Below are 13,410 nucleotides of genomic sequence, written 5' to 3'. Positions count from 1 at the left end.
TTTGTACAATGTATAATTTTCATCTAAGAGATTTTATGAATTTTACCCTTGGGAGGAGTGTGCAGCAGTCGCGGTCACTGTGAAGCAGACAGGGAGCAGTGGACGACAGGTCTGGATTACTGTAAAGCAGGCTGGGAGCAGTGGCCTACAGGTCAGGATCTCTCTGAAGTAGGCTGGGAGCAGTGGCCAATGGGTCAGGGTCACTGTTAAGCAGGCTGGGAGCAGTGGCCAGCATGTCAGGATCACTGTGAAGCAGGCTGGGAGCAGTGGTTAATGGTTCATGTTCACTGTGAAGCAGACTGGGAGCAGTGGCCTACAGGTCAGGATCACTGTGAAGCAGGCTGGAAGCATTGGCCAACGGGTCAGGTTCACTGTGAAGCAGGCTGGGAGCAGTGGCCGGCAGGTCTGGATCACTGTGAAGCAGACTGGGAGCAGTGGCCAACAGGAGAGGTTCACTGTGAAGCAGGTTGGGAGTAGTGGCCAATGGGTCAGGCTCACTGTAAAGCAGGCTGGGAGAAGTGGCTAACAGGTCAGGATCACTGTGAAGGAGGCTGGGAATAGTGGCCGACAGGTAAGGATTACTGTGAAGCAGACTGGGAGCAGTGGCCTACAGTTCAGGATCACTGTGAAGCAGGCTGGGAGCAATGGCCTACAGGTCAGGATCACTGTTTAGCAGACTGGGAGCAGTGCCCGACAGGTCAGGATCACTGTGAAGCAGACTGGGAGCAGTGGCCAATGGGTCAGGTTCACTGTGAAGCAGACTGGGAGCAGAGGCCAATGGGTCAGGTTCACTGTGAAGCAGGCTGGGAGTAGTGGCCGACAGGTAAGGATTACTGTGAAGCAGACTGGGAGCAGTGGCCAATGGGTCAGGCTCACTGTACAGCTGGCTGGGAGCAGTGGCTAACAGGTCAGGATCAGTGTGAAGCAGACTGGGAGCAGTGGCCAACAGGAGAGGTACACTGTGAAGCAGGTTGGGAGCAGTGGCCAATGGGTAAGGCTCACTGTAAAGCAGGCTGGGAGCAGTGGCTATCAGGTCAGGATCACTGTGAAGCAGGCTGGGAGTAGTGGCCGACAGGTAGGGATTACTGTGAAGCAGACTGGGAGCAGTGGCCTACAGTTCAGGATCACTGTGAAGCAGGCTGGGAGCAATGGCCTACAGGTCAGGATCACTGTGAAGCAGACTGGGAGCAGTGCCCGACAGGTCAGGATCACTGTGAAGCAGACTGGGAGCAGTGGCCTACAGGTCAGGATCACTGTGAAGCAGGCTGGGAGCAGTAGCCGATGGGTCAGGTTCACTGGAAGCAGACTGGGAGCAGTGGCCAAAGGGTCAGGATCACTGTGAAGCAGACTGGGAGCAGTGGCCAACAGGTCAGGATCACTGTAAAGCAGGCTGGGAGCAGTGTCCAACAGATCTGGACCACTGTGAAGCAGGCTGTGAGCAGTGGCCTACAGGTCAGGATCACTGTGAAGCAGGCTGGGAGCAGTGGCCAATGGGTCAGCATCACTGTGAAGCAGGCTGGGAGCAGTGGCCAACAGGTCAGTATTACTGTGAAGCAGGCTGGGAGCAGTGGCCAACAGGTCAGGATTACTGGGAAGCAGACTGGGAGCAGTGGCCAATGGGTCAGCATCACTGTGAAGCAGGCTGGGAGCAGTGCCAACGGGTCACAGATCACTGTGAAAAAGGCTGGGAGCAGTGGCCTACAGGTCAGGATTACTGTAAAGCAGGCTGGGAGCAGTGGCCTACAGGTCAGGATTACTGGGAAGCAGGCTGGGAACAGTGGCCAACTGTTCAGGATTACTGTGAAGCAGGCTGGGTGCAGTGGCCCCCAGGTCAGGATCACTGTGAAGCAGACTGGGAGCAGTGGTCCTCAGGTCAGGATTATTGTGAAGCAGACTGAGAGCAGTGGCTAACAGGTCGGGGTCACAGTGAAGTAGACTGGGAGCAGTGGCCAACGGGCCAGGATCACTGTGAAAGCAGGCTGTGAGCAGTGGCCAACAGGTCTGGATCACTGTGAAGCAGACTGGGAGCATAGCCGACAGGTCAGGATCACTGTGAAGCAGACTGGGAGTAGTGGCCAACCTGTCAGGATGGGAACAATGGCCAACAGGTCAGGATTACTGTGAAGCAGGCTGGGAAAGGTGTCCAACAGGTCAGGATCACTGTGAAGCAGGTTGGGAGCAGTGGCCAATGGGTCAGGCTCACTGTAAAGCAGGCTGGGAGCAGTGGCTAACAGGTCAGGATCACTGTGAAGCAGACTGGGAGCAGTGGCCAACAGGAGAAGTTCACTGTGAAGCAGGTTGGGAGCAGTGGCCAATAGGTCAGGCTCACTGTAAAGCAGGCTGGGAGCAGTGGCTATCAGGTCAGGATCACTTTGAAGCAGGCTGGGAGTAGTGGCCGACAGGTAAGGATTACTGTGAAGCAGACTGGGAGCAGTGGCCTACAGTTCAGGATCACTGTGAAGCAGGCTGGGAGCAATGGCCTACAGGTCAGGATCACTGTTTAGCAGATTGGGAGCAGTGCCCGACAGGTCAGGATCACTGTGAAGCAGACTGGGAGCAGTGGCCTACAGGTCAGGATCACTGTGAAGCAGGCTGGGAGCAGTGGCCAATGGGTCAGGTTCACTGTGATGCAGACTGGGAGCAGAGGCCAACGGGCCAGGATCACTGTGAAGCAGACTGGGAGCAGTGGCCAACAGAAGAGGTTCACTGTGAAGCAGGTTGGGAGCAGTGGCCAATGGGTCAGGCTCACTGTAAAGCAGGCTGGGAGCAGTGGCTATCAGGTCAGGATCACTGTGAAGCAGGCTGGGAGTAGTGGCCGACAGGTAAGGATTACTGTGAAGCAGACTGGGAGCAGTGGCCTACAGTTCAGGATCACTGTGAAGCAGGCTGGGAGCAATGGCCTACAGGTCAGGATCACTGTGAAGCAGACTGGGAGCAGTGCCCGACAGGTCAGGATCACTGTGAAGCAGGCTGGGAGCAGTGGCCAATGGGTCAGGTTCACTGGAAGCAGACTGGGAGCAGTGGCCAAAGGGTCAGGATCACTGTGAAGCAGACTAGGAGCAGTGGCCAACAGGTCAGGATCACCGTGAAGCAGGCTGGGAGCAGTGTCCAACAGATCTGGATCACTGTGAAGCAGGCTGGGAGCAGTTGCACATGTGTCAGGTTCACTGTGAAGCAGACTGGGAGCAGTGGCGAACCTTCAGGATCACTGTGAAGCAGACTGGGAGCTGTGGCCAACAGGTCAGGATCACTGTGAAGCAGGCTGGGAGCAGTGGCCAATGGGTCAGCATCACTGTGAAGCAGGCTGGGAGCAGTGCCAACGGGTCACAGATCACTGTAAAGCAGGCTGGGCGCAGTGGCCAAGGGGTCAGGATCACTGTAAAGCAGGCTGGGAGCAGTGGCGAAAAGGTGAGGATCACTGTGATGCAGACTGGGAGCACTGGCCAACAGGTGAGGATCACTGTGAAGCAGGCTGGGAGCAGTGGCCAACGTGTCAGGATCACTGTAAAGCAGGCTGGGAGCAGTGCCAACGTGTCAGGATCACTGTAAATCAGACTGGGAGCAGTGGCCAAGGGGTCAGTTTCACTCTGAAAAAGGCTGGGAGCAATGGCCTACAGGTCAGGATTACTGTGAAGCAGGCTGGGAACAGTGGCCAACTGTTCAGGATTACTGTGAAGCAGGCTGGGAGCAGTGGCCCCCAGGTCAGGATCACTGTGAAGCAGACTGGGAGCAGTGGTCCTCAGGTCAGGATTATTGTGAAGCAGACTGAGAGCAGTGGCTAACAGGTCGGGGTCACAGTGAAGTAGACTGGGAACAGTGGCCAACGGGCCAGGATCACTGTGAAAGCAGGCTGTGAGCAGTGGCCAATGGGTCAGGCTCACTGTAAAGCAGGCTGGGAGCAGTGGCTAACAGGTCAGGATCACTGTGAAGCAGACTGGGAGCAGTGGCCAACAGGAGAAGTTCACTGTGAAGCAGGTTGGGAGCAGTGGCCAATAGGTCAGGCTCACTGTAAAGCAGGCTGGGAGCAGTGGCTATCAGGTCAGGATCACTGTGAAGCAGGCTGGGAGTAGTGGCCGACAGGTAAGGATTACTGTGAAGCAGACTGGGAGCAGTGGCCTACAGTTCAGGATCACTGTGAAGCAGGCTGGGAGCAATGGCCTACAGGTCAGGATCACTGTTTAGCAGACTGGGAGCAGTGCCCGACAGGTCAGGATCACTGTGAAGCAGACTGGGAGCAGTGGCCTACAGGTCAGGATCACTGTGAAGCAGGCTGGGAGCAGTGGCCATTGGGTCAGGTTCACTGTGATGCAGACTGGGAGCAGAGGCCAACGGGCCAGGATCACTGTGAAGCAGACTGGGAGCAGTGGCCAACAGAAGAGGTTCACTGTGAAGCAGGTGGGAGCAGTGGCCAATGGGTCAGGCTCACTGTAAAGCAGGCTGGGAGCAGTGGCTATCAGGTCAGGATCACTGTGAAGCAGGCTGGGAGTAGTGGCCGACAGGTAAGGATTACTGTGAAGCAGACTGGGAGCAGTGGCCTACAGTTCAGGATCACTGTGAAGCAGGCTGGGAGCAATGGCCTACAGGTCAGGATCACTGTGAAGCAGACTGGGAGCAGTGCCCGACAGGTCAGCATCACTGTGAAGCAGACTGGGAGCAGTGGCCTACAGGTCAGGATCACTGTGAAGCAGGCTGGGAGCAGTGGCCAATGGGTCAGGTTAACTGGAAGCAGACTGGGAGCAGTGGCCAAAGGGTCAGGATCACTGTGAAGCAGACTAGGAGCAGTGGCCAACAGGTCAGGATCACTGTGAAGCAGGCTGGGAGCAGTGTCCAACAGATCTGGATCACTGTGAAGCAGGCTGGGAGCAGTTGCGCATGTGTCAGGTTCACTGTGAAGCAGACTGGGAGCAGTGGCGAACCTTCAGGGTCACTGTGAAGCAGACTGGGAGCAGTGGCCAATGGGTCAGGTTCACTGTGAAGCAGACTGGGAGCAGTGGCCAATGGGTCAGGTTCACTGTGAAGCAGGCTGGGAGCAGTGCCCTCCAGGAAAGGATCACTGTGAAGCAGACTGGGAGCAGTGGCCAACAGGTCAGGTTCACTGTGAAGCAGGCTGGGAGCAGTGGCCAAAGGGTCAGGTTCACTGTAAAGCAGGCTGGGAGCAGTGGCCTACAGGTCAGGATCACTGTGAAGCAGACTGGGAGCAGTGGCCTACAGGTCAGGATCACTGTGAAGCCGGCTGGGAGCAGTGACCAATGGGTCAGGTTCACTGTGAAGCAGACTGGGAGCAGTGGCCAATGGGTCAGGCTCACTGTGAAGCAGGCTGGGAGCCGTTGCCAAAGGGTCAGGGTCACTGTGAAGCAGACTGGGAGCAATGGCCAACAGGAGAGGTTCACTGTGAAGCAGGTTGGGAGCAGTGGCCAATAGGTCAGGCTCACTGTAAAGCAGGCTGGGAGCAGTGGCTATCAGGTCAGGATCACTGTGAAGCAGGCTGGGAGTAGTGGCCGACAGGTAAGGATTACTGTGAAGCAGACTGGGAGCAGTGGCCTACAGTTCAGGATCACTGTGAAGCAGGCTGGGAGCAATGGCCTACAGGTCAGGATCACTGTTTAGCAGACTGGGAGCAGTGCCCGACAGGTCAGGATCACTGTGAAGCAGACTGGGAGCAGTGGCCAATGGGTCAGGTTCACTGTGAAGCAGACTGGGAGCAGAGGCCAATGGGTCAGGTTCACTGTGAAGCAGGCTGGGAGTAGTGGCCGACAGGTAAGGATTACTGTGAAGCAGACTGGGAGCAGTGGCCAATGGGTCAGGCTCACTCTACAGCTGGCTGGGAGCAGTGGCTAACAGGTCAGGATCAGTGTGAAGCAGACTGGGAGCAGTGGCCAACAGGAGAGGTACACTGTGAAGCAGGTTGGGAGCAGTGGCCAATGGGTAAGGCTCACTGTAAAGCAGGCTGGGAGCAGTGGCTATCAGGTCAGGATCACTGTGAAGCAGGCTGGGAGTAGTGGCCGACAGGTAGGGATTACTGTGAAGCAGACTGGGAGCAGTGGCCTACAGTTCAGGATCACTGTGAAGCAGGCTGGGAGCAGTGCCCGACAGGTCAGGATCACTGTGAAGCAGACTGGGAGCAGTGGCCTACAGGTCAGGATCACTGTGAAGCAGGCTGGGAGCAGTAGCCGAGGGGTCAGGTTCACTGGAAGCAGACTGGGAGCAGTGGCCAAAGGGTCAGGATCACTGTGAAGCAGACTGGGAGCAGTGGCCAACAGGTCAGGATCACTGTAAAGCAGGCTGGGAGCAGTGTCCAACAGATCTGGACCACTGTGAAGCAGGCTGTGAGCAGTGGCCTACAGGTCAGGATCACTGTGAAGCAGGCTGGGAGCAGTGGCCAATGGGTCAGGCTCACTGTGAAGCAGACTGGGAGCAGTGGCCAATGTATCAGGTTCACTATGAAGCAGGCTGGGAGCAATGACCAATGGGTCAGGCTCACTGTGAACCAGGCTGGGAGCCGTGGCCAAAGGGTCAGGTTCACTGTAAAGCAGGCTGGGAGCAGTGGCCTATGGGTCAGGTTCACTGTAAAGCAGACTGGGAGCAGTGGCCTACAGGTCAGGATCACTGTGAAGCAGACTGGGAACAGTGGCCAATGGGTCAGGTTCACTGTGAAGCAGACTGGGAGCAGTGGCCAATGGGTCAGGTTCACTGTGAAGCAGGCTAGGAGCAGTGTGAAATGGGTTATGTCCCAGGATCACTGAAGCACAGAGGGGAAAAAAATTGTGACATCGCAGGAAGGCCATGAGTTATGCGATTCATTAATATTTTAGCTTTGTTTCCCTATCTCCAAAGCTAGAAGGTTAATTTAAGGAACCAGAAAATTTACAAAATATATATGGGTTAAGAAAAGCATTTTAATTAAACTTATTTAAGTTACCACAAAAGAGAAGTGAGTTTCTGGTTGGCCTTTATTTTTTAAGGAGCAAGACTTATTATCTAACAGATAGTTAAATAGCAGGGCAGCTCTGAACCCTGGAGTGCACTTCCTATCTTCGTGGGAACTCTGAGACATTTCCCATTTCCCTGATAACCACATGTGCAGGAATTGTTGTTATCTTCAGCTGCTCAAGTCACAGATTTCAGCTGGCATCACAGCATCCACGAACATAATGGCGGGATTCCCCCATACCCGGCGGTGCGGGTGCTCCTGCGGGACGGAATAGAGTGACCCACTCCGGCGTTGGCCTGCCCCAACATGTGAAATCATCCGGCGCCGGAATGGTTTGCGCCCCACCGTACGACGTGGAAGGCCTTTGGCGCCACGCCAGCCGGGGCCGAAGGGACTCCGTCGGTCGGCACAGGTCAGCACATGCGCGGGAGCGTCAGCGGCTGCTGACATCATCCCCGCGCATGTGCGGGGGGGGGGGGGGGGCTCTGCTACACGTCGGCCGTCGCGGAGGATGACATGGCCGACGCGTAGGAAAAGAGTGCCCCCACGGCACAGGCCAGCCCGCGGATTTGTGGGCCCCAATCGCGGGCCAGGCACCGTGGGGACACCCCCCCAGGGCCAGATCGCCCCGCTCCCCCCCCCCCCCAGGACCCTGGAGCCCGCCTGCGTCGCCAGGTCCCGCCGGTAAGGGACCTAGTCTAATTTACGCCGGTGGGACTGGAAATGAACCAGCGGGATTTTGGCCCATCGCGGGTCGGAGAAACGCCAGGGGTCCGCTGAGCGTAGCCGACGATCAGCGCGGCGCAATTCCCGCCGAAACTCCGGTGCCGGAAAATTCGGCAGCCGGTGGGAGCGGGATTCACACCCCGCCCCGGCTATTAGCTTTGTTTATAGCAGATCCATAGATGTGATCACCTTACAGTTTAAGAGTATGTTGGGAGAGACGGAATGGATGACCACCAGGCAGACAAGAAGAAATGGCAGAGAGTGCAGGCATCCCTTGAGTGCATTACCCTCCAATCAGTATCAATTTCTGAATACTACTGAAGTTTTGGTTCTTCTGTAAATTTCAGCCAGAGCCAAGTCCATGACGCCAGAAGTAGCTCAGCTGTACAAGGTCACAAAGAAGACTATAAGAGCAATTCCGATAGGATTTGACAGTTCGGAGAACAGTCAGGCATTTCTGTGGCTGCAGATGTGAATTAATGTGGCACATTGGTCAAAGATATCACAGGCTGAAGAGCATCCTGAGGGTGAACAGCCAATAGTGGTGGTCCACATTGGTACTAGCAATATTGGCAGAAAGAGGGATGTGGTCCTGCAGTCAAAATTCCGGGCACTAAAACAGAAAATATTGGACAATTCTAGCAGGTCTGACAGCATCTGTGGAGAGAGAAGGGAGCTAATGTTTTGACAAACAGTCATCCAGACTCTCTGGGAAGGGTTTACCCGGCAATTGTCCAGAAGTACCAACTTGCCCTGGACAATTGTGCTGTACTGGGAACCACCCAACAAAGTGATTTAAATCACTAACTTTGGATGGTTCTACCAGCTTTCCACCAGTAGTTACTCTGAAATGGTTGGAAGAAATAAAAACCACTTCTAATTTTAGCGTAACTATTTTAAACACCCAGACCGAGCCCCGCTTGGGACACCTTCCCACACTCTGGCTCACCCGTTCCATGACTAATCACTGCCCCCCAGAGTATTCCCAACATCCCAGCAGGATTCCCCCATCTCCCAACTTCAGCCTTTTGGGAATTCTCACCCGTGTTCCAGCTCGCAGGCCGATGCTAAGTACTCCCCTACCCAGACCCCCCCCCCCCCCCCCCCACACACACACCGCTCCCCCACCTCCCCCACACACCTTCAACAAAATTCTACAATCAGCTCCAGCCAATGGACATTTCAGCAGATTTCCCAGAGCAGATCTGTATGCTTTAAACTCTTGTAGTCCCAGTGGACTCGGACTTTGCTGCGCTGTGAAGACATTATGGCCTAAAATCTCAATTATGGTTACATATGGCGCATTTTTGTGAGTGCATGATGTGTGGTAAATAAGATTGGTGACTTGCAGAAGCAGATATCTGCATGTAAATATGATATAGTGATAATAACAGTCATGGTTCACAGAAGGACAGGACATTAAATAATAATAATAATCTTTATTGTCACAAGAAGGTTTACATTAACATTGCAATGAAGTTACTGTGAAAAGCCCCTAGTCGCCACATTCCGATGCCTGTTCGGGTACACAGAGGGAGAGTTCATAGTGTCCAATTCACCTAAAAGCACATCTTTTGGGACTTGTGGGAGGAGCTGTGCAGCAATAATGCTAACCACAGTGATACTGTGCTGCCAGATACAAGGTATTCTGGAAAGATAGACAAGGAGGAGGAGTGGCATTTCAGTGCTGGGGAGAGAAGATATCTCAGAGGGGTCAAGGACAGAATCTATTTCGCTTGAACTAAGGAACCAAAAAGATGCAATTACATTGCTCGATGCTGTCTACAGATCACCAACTATTGGGATAGATGTAGCGGAACAAATCTGCAAGGAAGTAACAGAGAAGTGCAAAAATTATAGAATAAATATAATGGGGGGGGGGGGGCAATTATCTGAATATAGACTGGGATAATAAGTGTGTTAAGGACAGAGAGAGGCGAGAGTTCCCAGAGTATGTTCAGCAGAATATTTTTAAGCAGTATGTTTCCAATCCAATTAACAAGAGAGGAGGCACTGCTGGGCCTGGAATAAAATAGGCTAAGTGGATCAAGTGTCAACAGGGGAACGACATGTTGGGTAGAACAAGAAAAGGTTGGAATTTGATAGAGGCATTCAAAATCATGAGGTTTCTGGACAGAGTAGATAGGGAGACACTGTTTCCATTGCTCGAAGGATCGAGAACCAAAGGGCACAGATTTGAGGTCAGTTACAGAAGAAGCAATGGTGACATGAGGGAAACCTTTTTCACACAGCAAGTGGTTAGGATCTGGAACACACTGCATGAGTATGGTTGAGGCAGGGTTAATTGAGGCTCTCTGAAGTGAATTAGATCATTGTCTGAAAAGGAAAAGTTTGCAAGGCTATGGATAAAAGGCACTAGGTGAATTGCTCCTTCAATGGGCTGGCACAGACATGACATGCTGAATGGCTTCCTCCTGTGCTGTAACCATTCTATGATTCTATAATTTTAATTGCAAATGGATTCCATGATATTTATACAGTGCACAATATGGATATTTTCTGTTGTGTTTATATAGATCCATGTTATAACAGCCGCTGGAAGAAACAGTGCAAGCTAACTAACTGCAATCATGATATTTTTTTTAATGCATGTGTACAATATATATCTGCTAACTTTTAACACTTTTCAAAAATGCAATATTTAGAAATTCTAAACAATTCTGAGGTTGCGAAGTTAGCAAATTAACAAAAAAAAAATTGAGGTCAAAAAATGATTTATATCGTTCCAAAATTGACATTTTCCCATCGGACACAAAGCTACATATTGACCAAACACTGGTGCTGGTGATGAATAGGCATCTTTGCAAGGTCAGTTGGAACAATTTCAGAGGGAGTCACTGTCGTACTGAACCTTGCTATGTTTTGTAGCACAGACTTATTTCAATATTCCTGAGTGCATATTAAAAATAAGCTGCATACCCTTGAATTTTGCTATTTATTCAGCTCAGTGAACTGAAGTTTTATACCCAAAGTGTTTAACATGAAGTCCTCTGTTGGAAACAGAATCAATAATATTAATCAAGAAAGCACATGCCACCAGTATTTAAACAATGATCAACCAGCCAATAAAAAACATTCAAATATGCATCATAGAAAATTGTATTTAGAAATGATCATGAATGGGGCAATAATGTGGAGAATTCTGATATAAATCCTTTGAATATTATTTGTTCTTTTTGCTAAATAGATGCTTCATGATTTGAACCTTCTAATAGTAATTTGTCAGAAAAACACTATCTGCCGAAACAACCCCAAGGTCCTTTGGTTAAAATTACCAATGCCAGACATTTTCACTTTGTTGTTCATCGTTTTTAGTTTAAATCCTTTTGGTTAGGTTTAACAAAAAACTGGTTTGAATATTTGCCCATTTTAGTAGTTCATGCTTTACTCTGGTTACAGAAGTCCAATTTTAATGTTAAGTGTTTACAGTGGAATATATTTGACTCCCAGTTTCAGTCTCCCCTTCATATCATGCACAATTCTCCAGCTGAGACGGTGAGAAGGTGGCCTTTTTCCTGACCTTTAATGATATTGCTCACGATTTTCTTTCCTCCCTCCTGTGAAGAAACCCCTTGGCTCCACTCAGCAAGACCCATTGAAGGCTAGCTTGAGATCTGTAACTGACATGTAAGAAATGATGGTTCTGAACCAATCACTCTTGTGGTGCAATATGTTAAAAGTGTCAATACACTGTATTCACATACACATGAATGCAATACAACACAATCTAGGTGTATTGAGATTTATCTAATCAGGGCTGGCACGGTGGCACAGTGGTCAGCAATGCCTCACAGCGCCAGAGACCCGCGTTCAATTCCAGCCTTAGATACTGTCTGTGTGGAGTTTGTACGTTCTCCCCGTGTCTGTGTGTGTTTCCTCCTAGTGCTTCAGTTTCCGCCCATAGTCCAAAGATGTGCAGGTTTTGTGGATTAGCCATGCTAAATGTCCCTCAGTGTCTAACAGGTTAGGGGGGGTTATTGGTTTATGGGGATAGCGTGGGGCATGGGCCTAGGGTAGGATGCTCTTTCAGAGGGCTGTTGCAGACTCGATGGGCCAAATAGCCTCCTTCTGCACTTCAAAAACGCAGGAGTTTAAAAGCAAGTAAATAGAATTGCAGCAGTTTACTTTGACTTTGATGCCTAATTGCAATGGGAGTGATTGAACTTAACATTTGATAAATATTTTTAAATGATCCAATTATTTAAATACATTATACTTATAGATGTTGTAAATTGATAATACATGCAAACAAAGGTTTCAAAAATGCCACATTAAAATGAACTATCTTTAATAAATATATAAATTTTATACTCCAAAGGTGTTTGAAGATGATTAAAAAATGGTAGAAACATGAGGACCAGGATTCCAGTGAGAAATGTATGACCTAAAAGGAAACTCACCAAAATAGCAGAAGAACATGGATCAACAGTGGCATGAAAACCATATGTAATATTTCAGAAGTTTCATTATAACAGTCATAATGCTTTATACCTGCCAGGCTTCTGCTGGGAAATGTTAATTGTCGTCTAATTTCTAAGACAATATTTCATATTATAATCACTGACATTGTTTCTCCTCTTTAAATTAGTTTGAAAGGATTGACCAAGTGGTCCGAATTCGTAACCCACTTTCATAATAAACAAATCATCAGCTTTGTCCATGAAGGGAGAGAAGGATAAAGCAAGTAACTATAGACCAGTCAGTGCAGCATAAGTTGTGAGCACATTTCTGCCTCCTCGTGGAAAGCAGATGGTGGGCAGTCTTCATCACCTTTGCTGCTGACTTCCCAAAGATTCCACTTTTATCCTGCCCCTTCAAGCACGCACAAAGGGCAGCCATTTAGTAACCATTAGGATCCTACTTGAAATATGCACATCATCATGGCTGGCTCACCATGGCCAGCAAAGACATTGAGGCTTTCCCTGTCCCAGGATTCCAGTGCTACCGTGGGCGGCATGGTAGCATATTGGTTAGCACTGTTGCTTCACAGCTCTAGGGTCCCAGGTTCGATTCCTGGCTTGGGTCACTGTCTGTGCGGAGTCTGCACGTTCTCCCCGTGTCTGCGTGGGTTTCCTCCGGGTGCTCCGGTTTCCTCCCACAGTCCAAAGATGTGGAGGTTAGTTGGATTGGCCATGCTAAATTGCTTTTAGTGTCCAAAAAGGTTAGGTGGGGTGACTGGGTTAAGGAGACAGGGTGGAGGCGTGGGCTTAGGAAGGGTGCTCTTTCCAAGGGCCAGTACAGTCTCGATGGGCCAAATGGCTTCCTTCTGCACTGTACATTCTATGATTCTATGATCACAAGCCCTGCTGAACCCTATTTCGGCGCCACACCTGAGTATCACCTGAGCGACTTCCGGTCACACAATATTCTTCTCCCTATCACTAGCCAGCTGTCCTTCCCCGCTGGTTTTGCAGAGGAGACCTAAGAAAATGAAATCCTGCAATTAAATTCTCCCTAATATGATGATAGTGAGTCATGCACTGCAAGTGGTCATGAGTAAATTAACAGGACTGTCACCTTTGTGGTATAAATTATTTGTCAGTCTTTATGATTATATCCTTTCTCTGATTCTGTACATTATATGAATATGATTTTATTTGCTGATACTTCATATTTATCACAATGCATGTACAGTTTGAGTAACAAATAGCTCTAATTTTTCAGTGGGCAAGTTGAAATCAAAAATCGCACAGTTTATTCTTGGCTTTCATTTTCTCTTGGCTGGCCCTGAG

The 13,410-nt window shown here is 50.3% G+C and overlaps 1 protein-coding gene across 3 annotated transcripts in view; it reads left to right on the top strand.

Moving 5' to 3' along the window:
• Positions 1–12,750, top strand: part of LOC119965227 (SH2 domain-containing protein 4B-like) — a 40,045-nt gene extending 27,295 nt beyond the window's left edge. For all 3 annotated transcript variants that reach the window (XM_038795688.1, XM_038795690.1, XM_038795691.1), the window contains one exon: positions 11,997–12,750. In XM_038795688.1, coding sequence (XP_038651616.1) covers positions 11,997–12,014 — 18 coding nt within the window. In that variant the 3' untranslated portion in view covers positions 12,015–12,750. The remainder of the gene's footprint in view (positions 1–11,996) is intronic.
• Positions 12,751–13,410: the final 660 nt, after the last annotated feature.

Source organism: Scyliorhinus canicula, chromosome 4 (assembly GCF_902713615.1).
Source record: "Scyliorhinus canicula chromosome 4, sScyCan1.1, whole genome shotgun sequence".
Lineage (NCBI taxonomy): Eukaryota > Metazoa > Chordata > Chondrichthyes > Carcharhiniformes > Scyliorhinidae > Scyliorhinus > Scyliorhinus canicula.
Note: the sequence above shows the minus strand (reverse complement) of the source record. Positions and strands in the feature narration are given on the sequence as shown.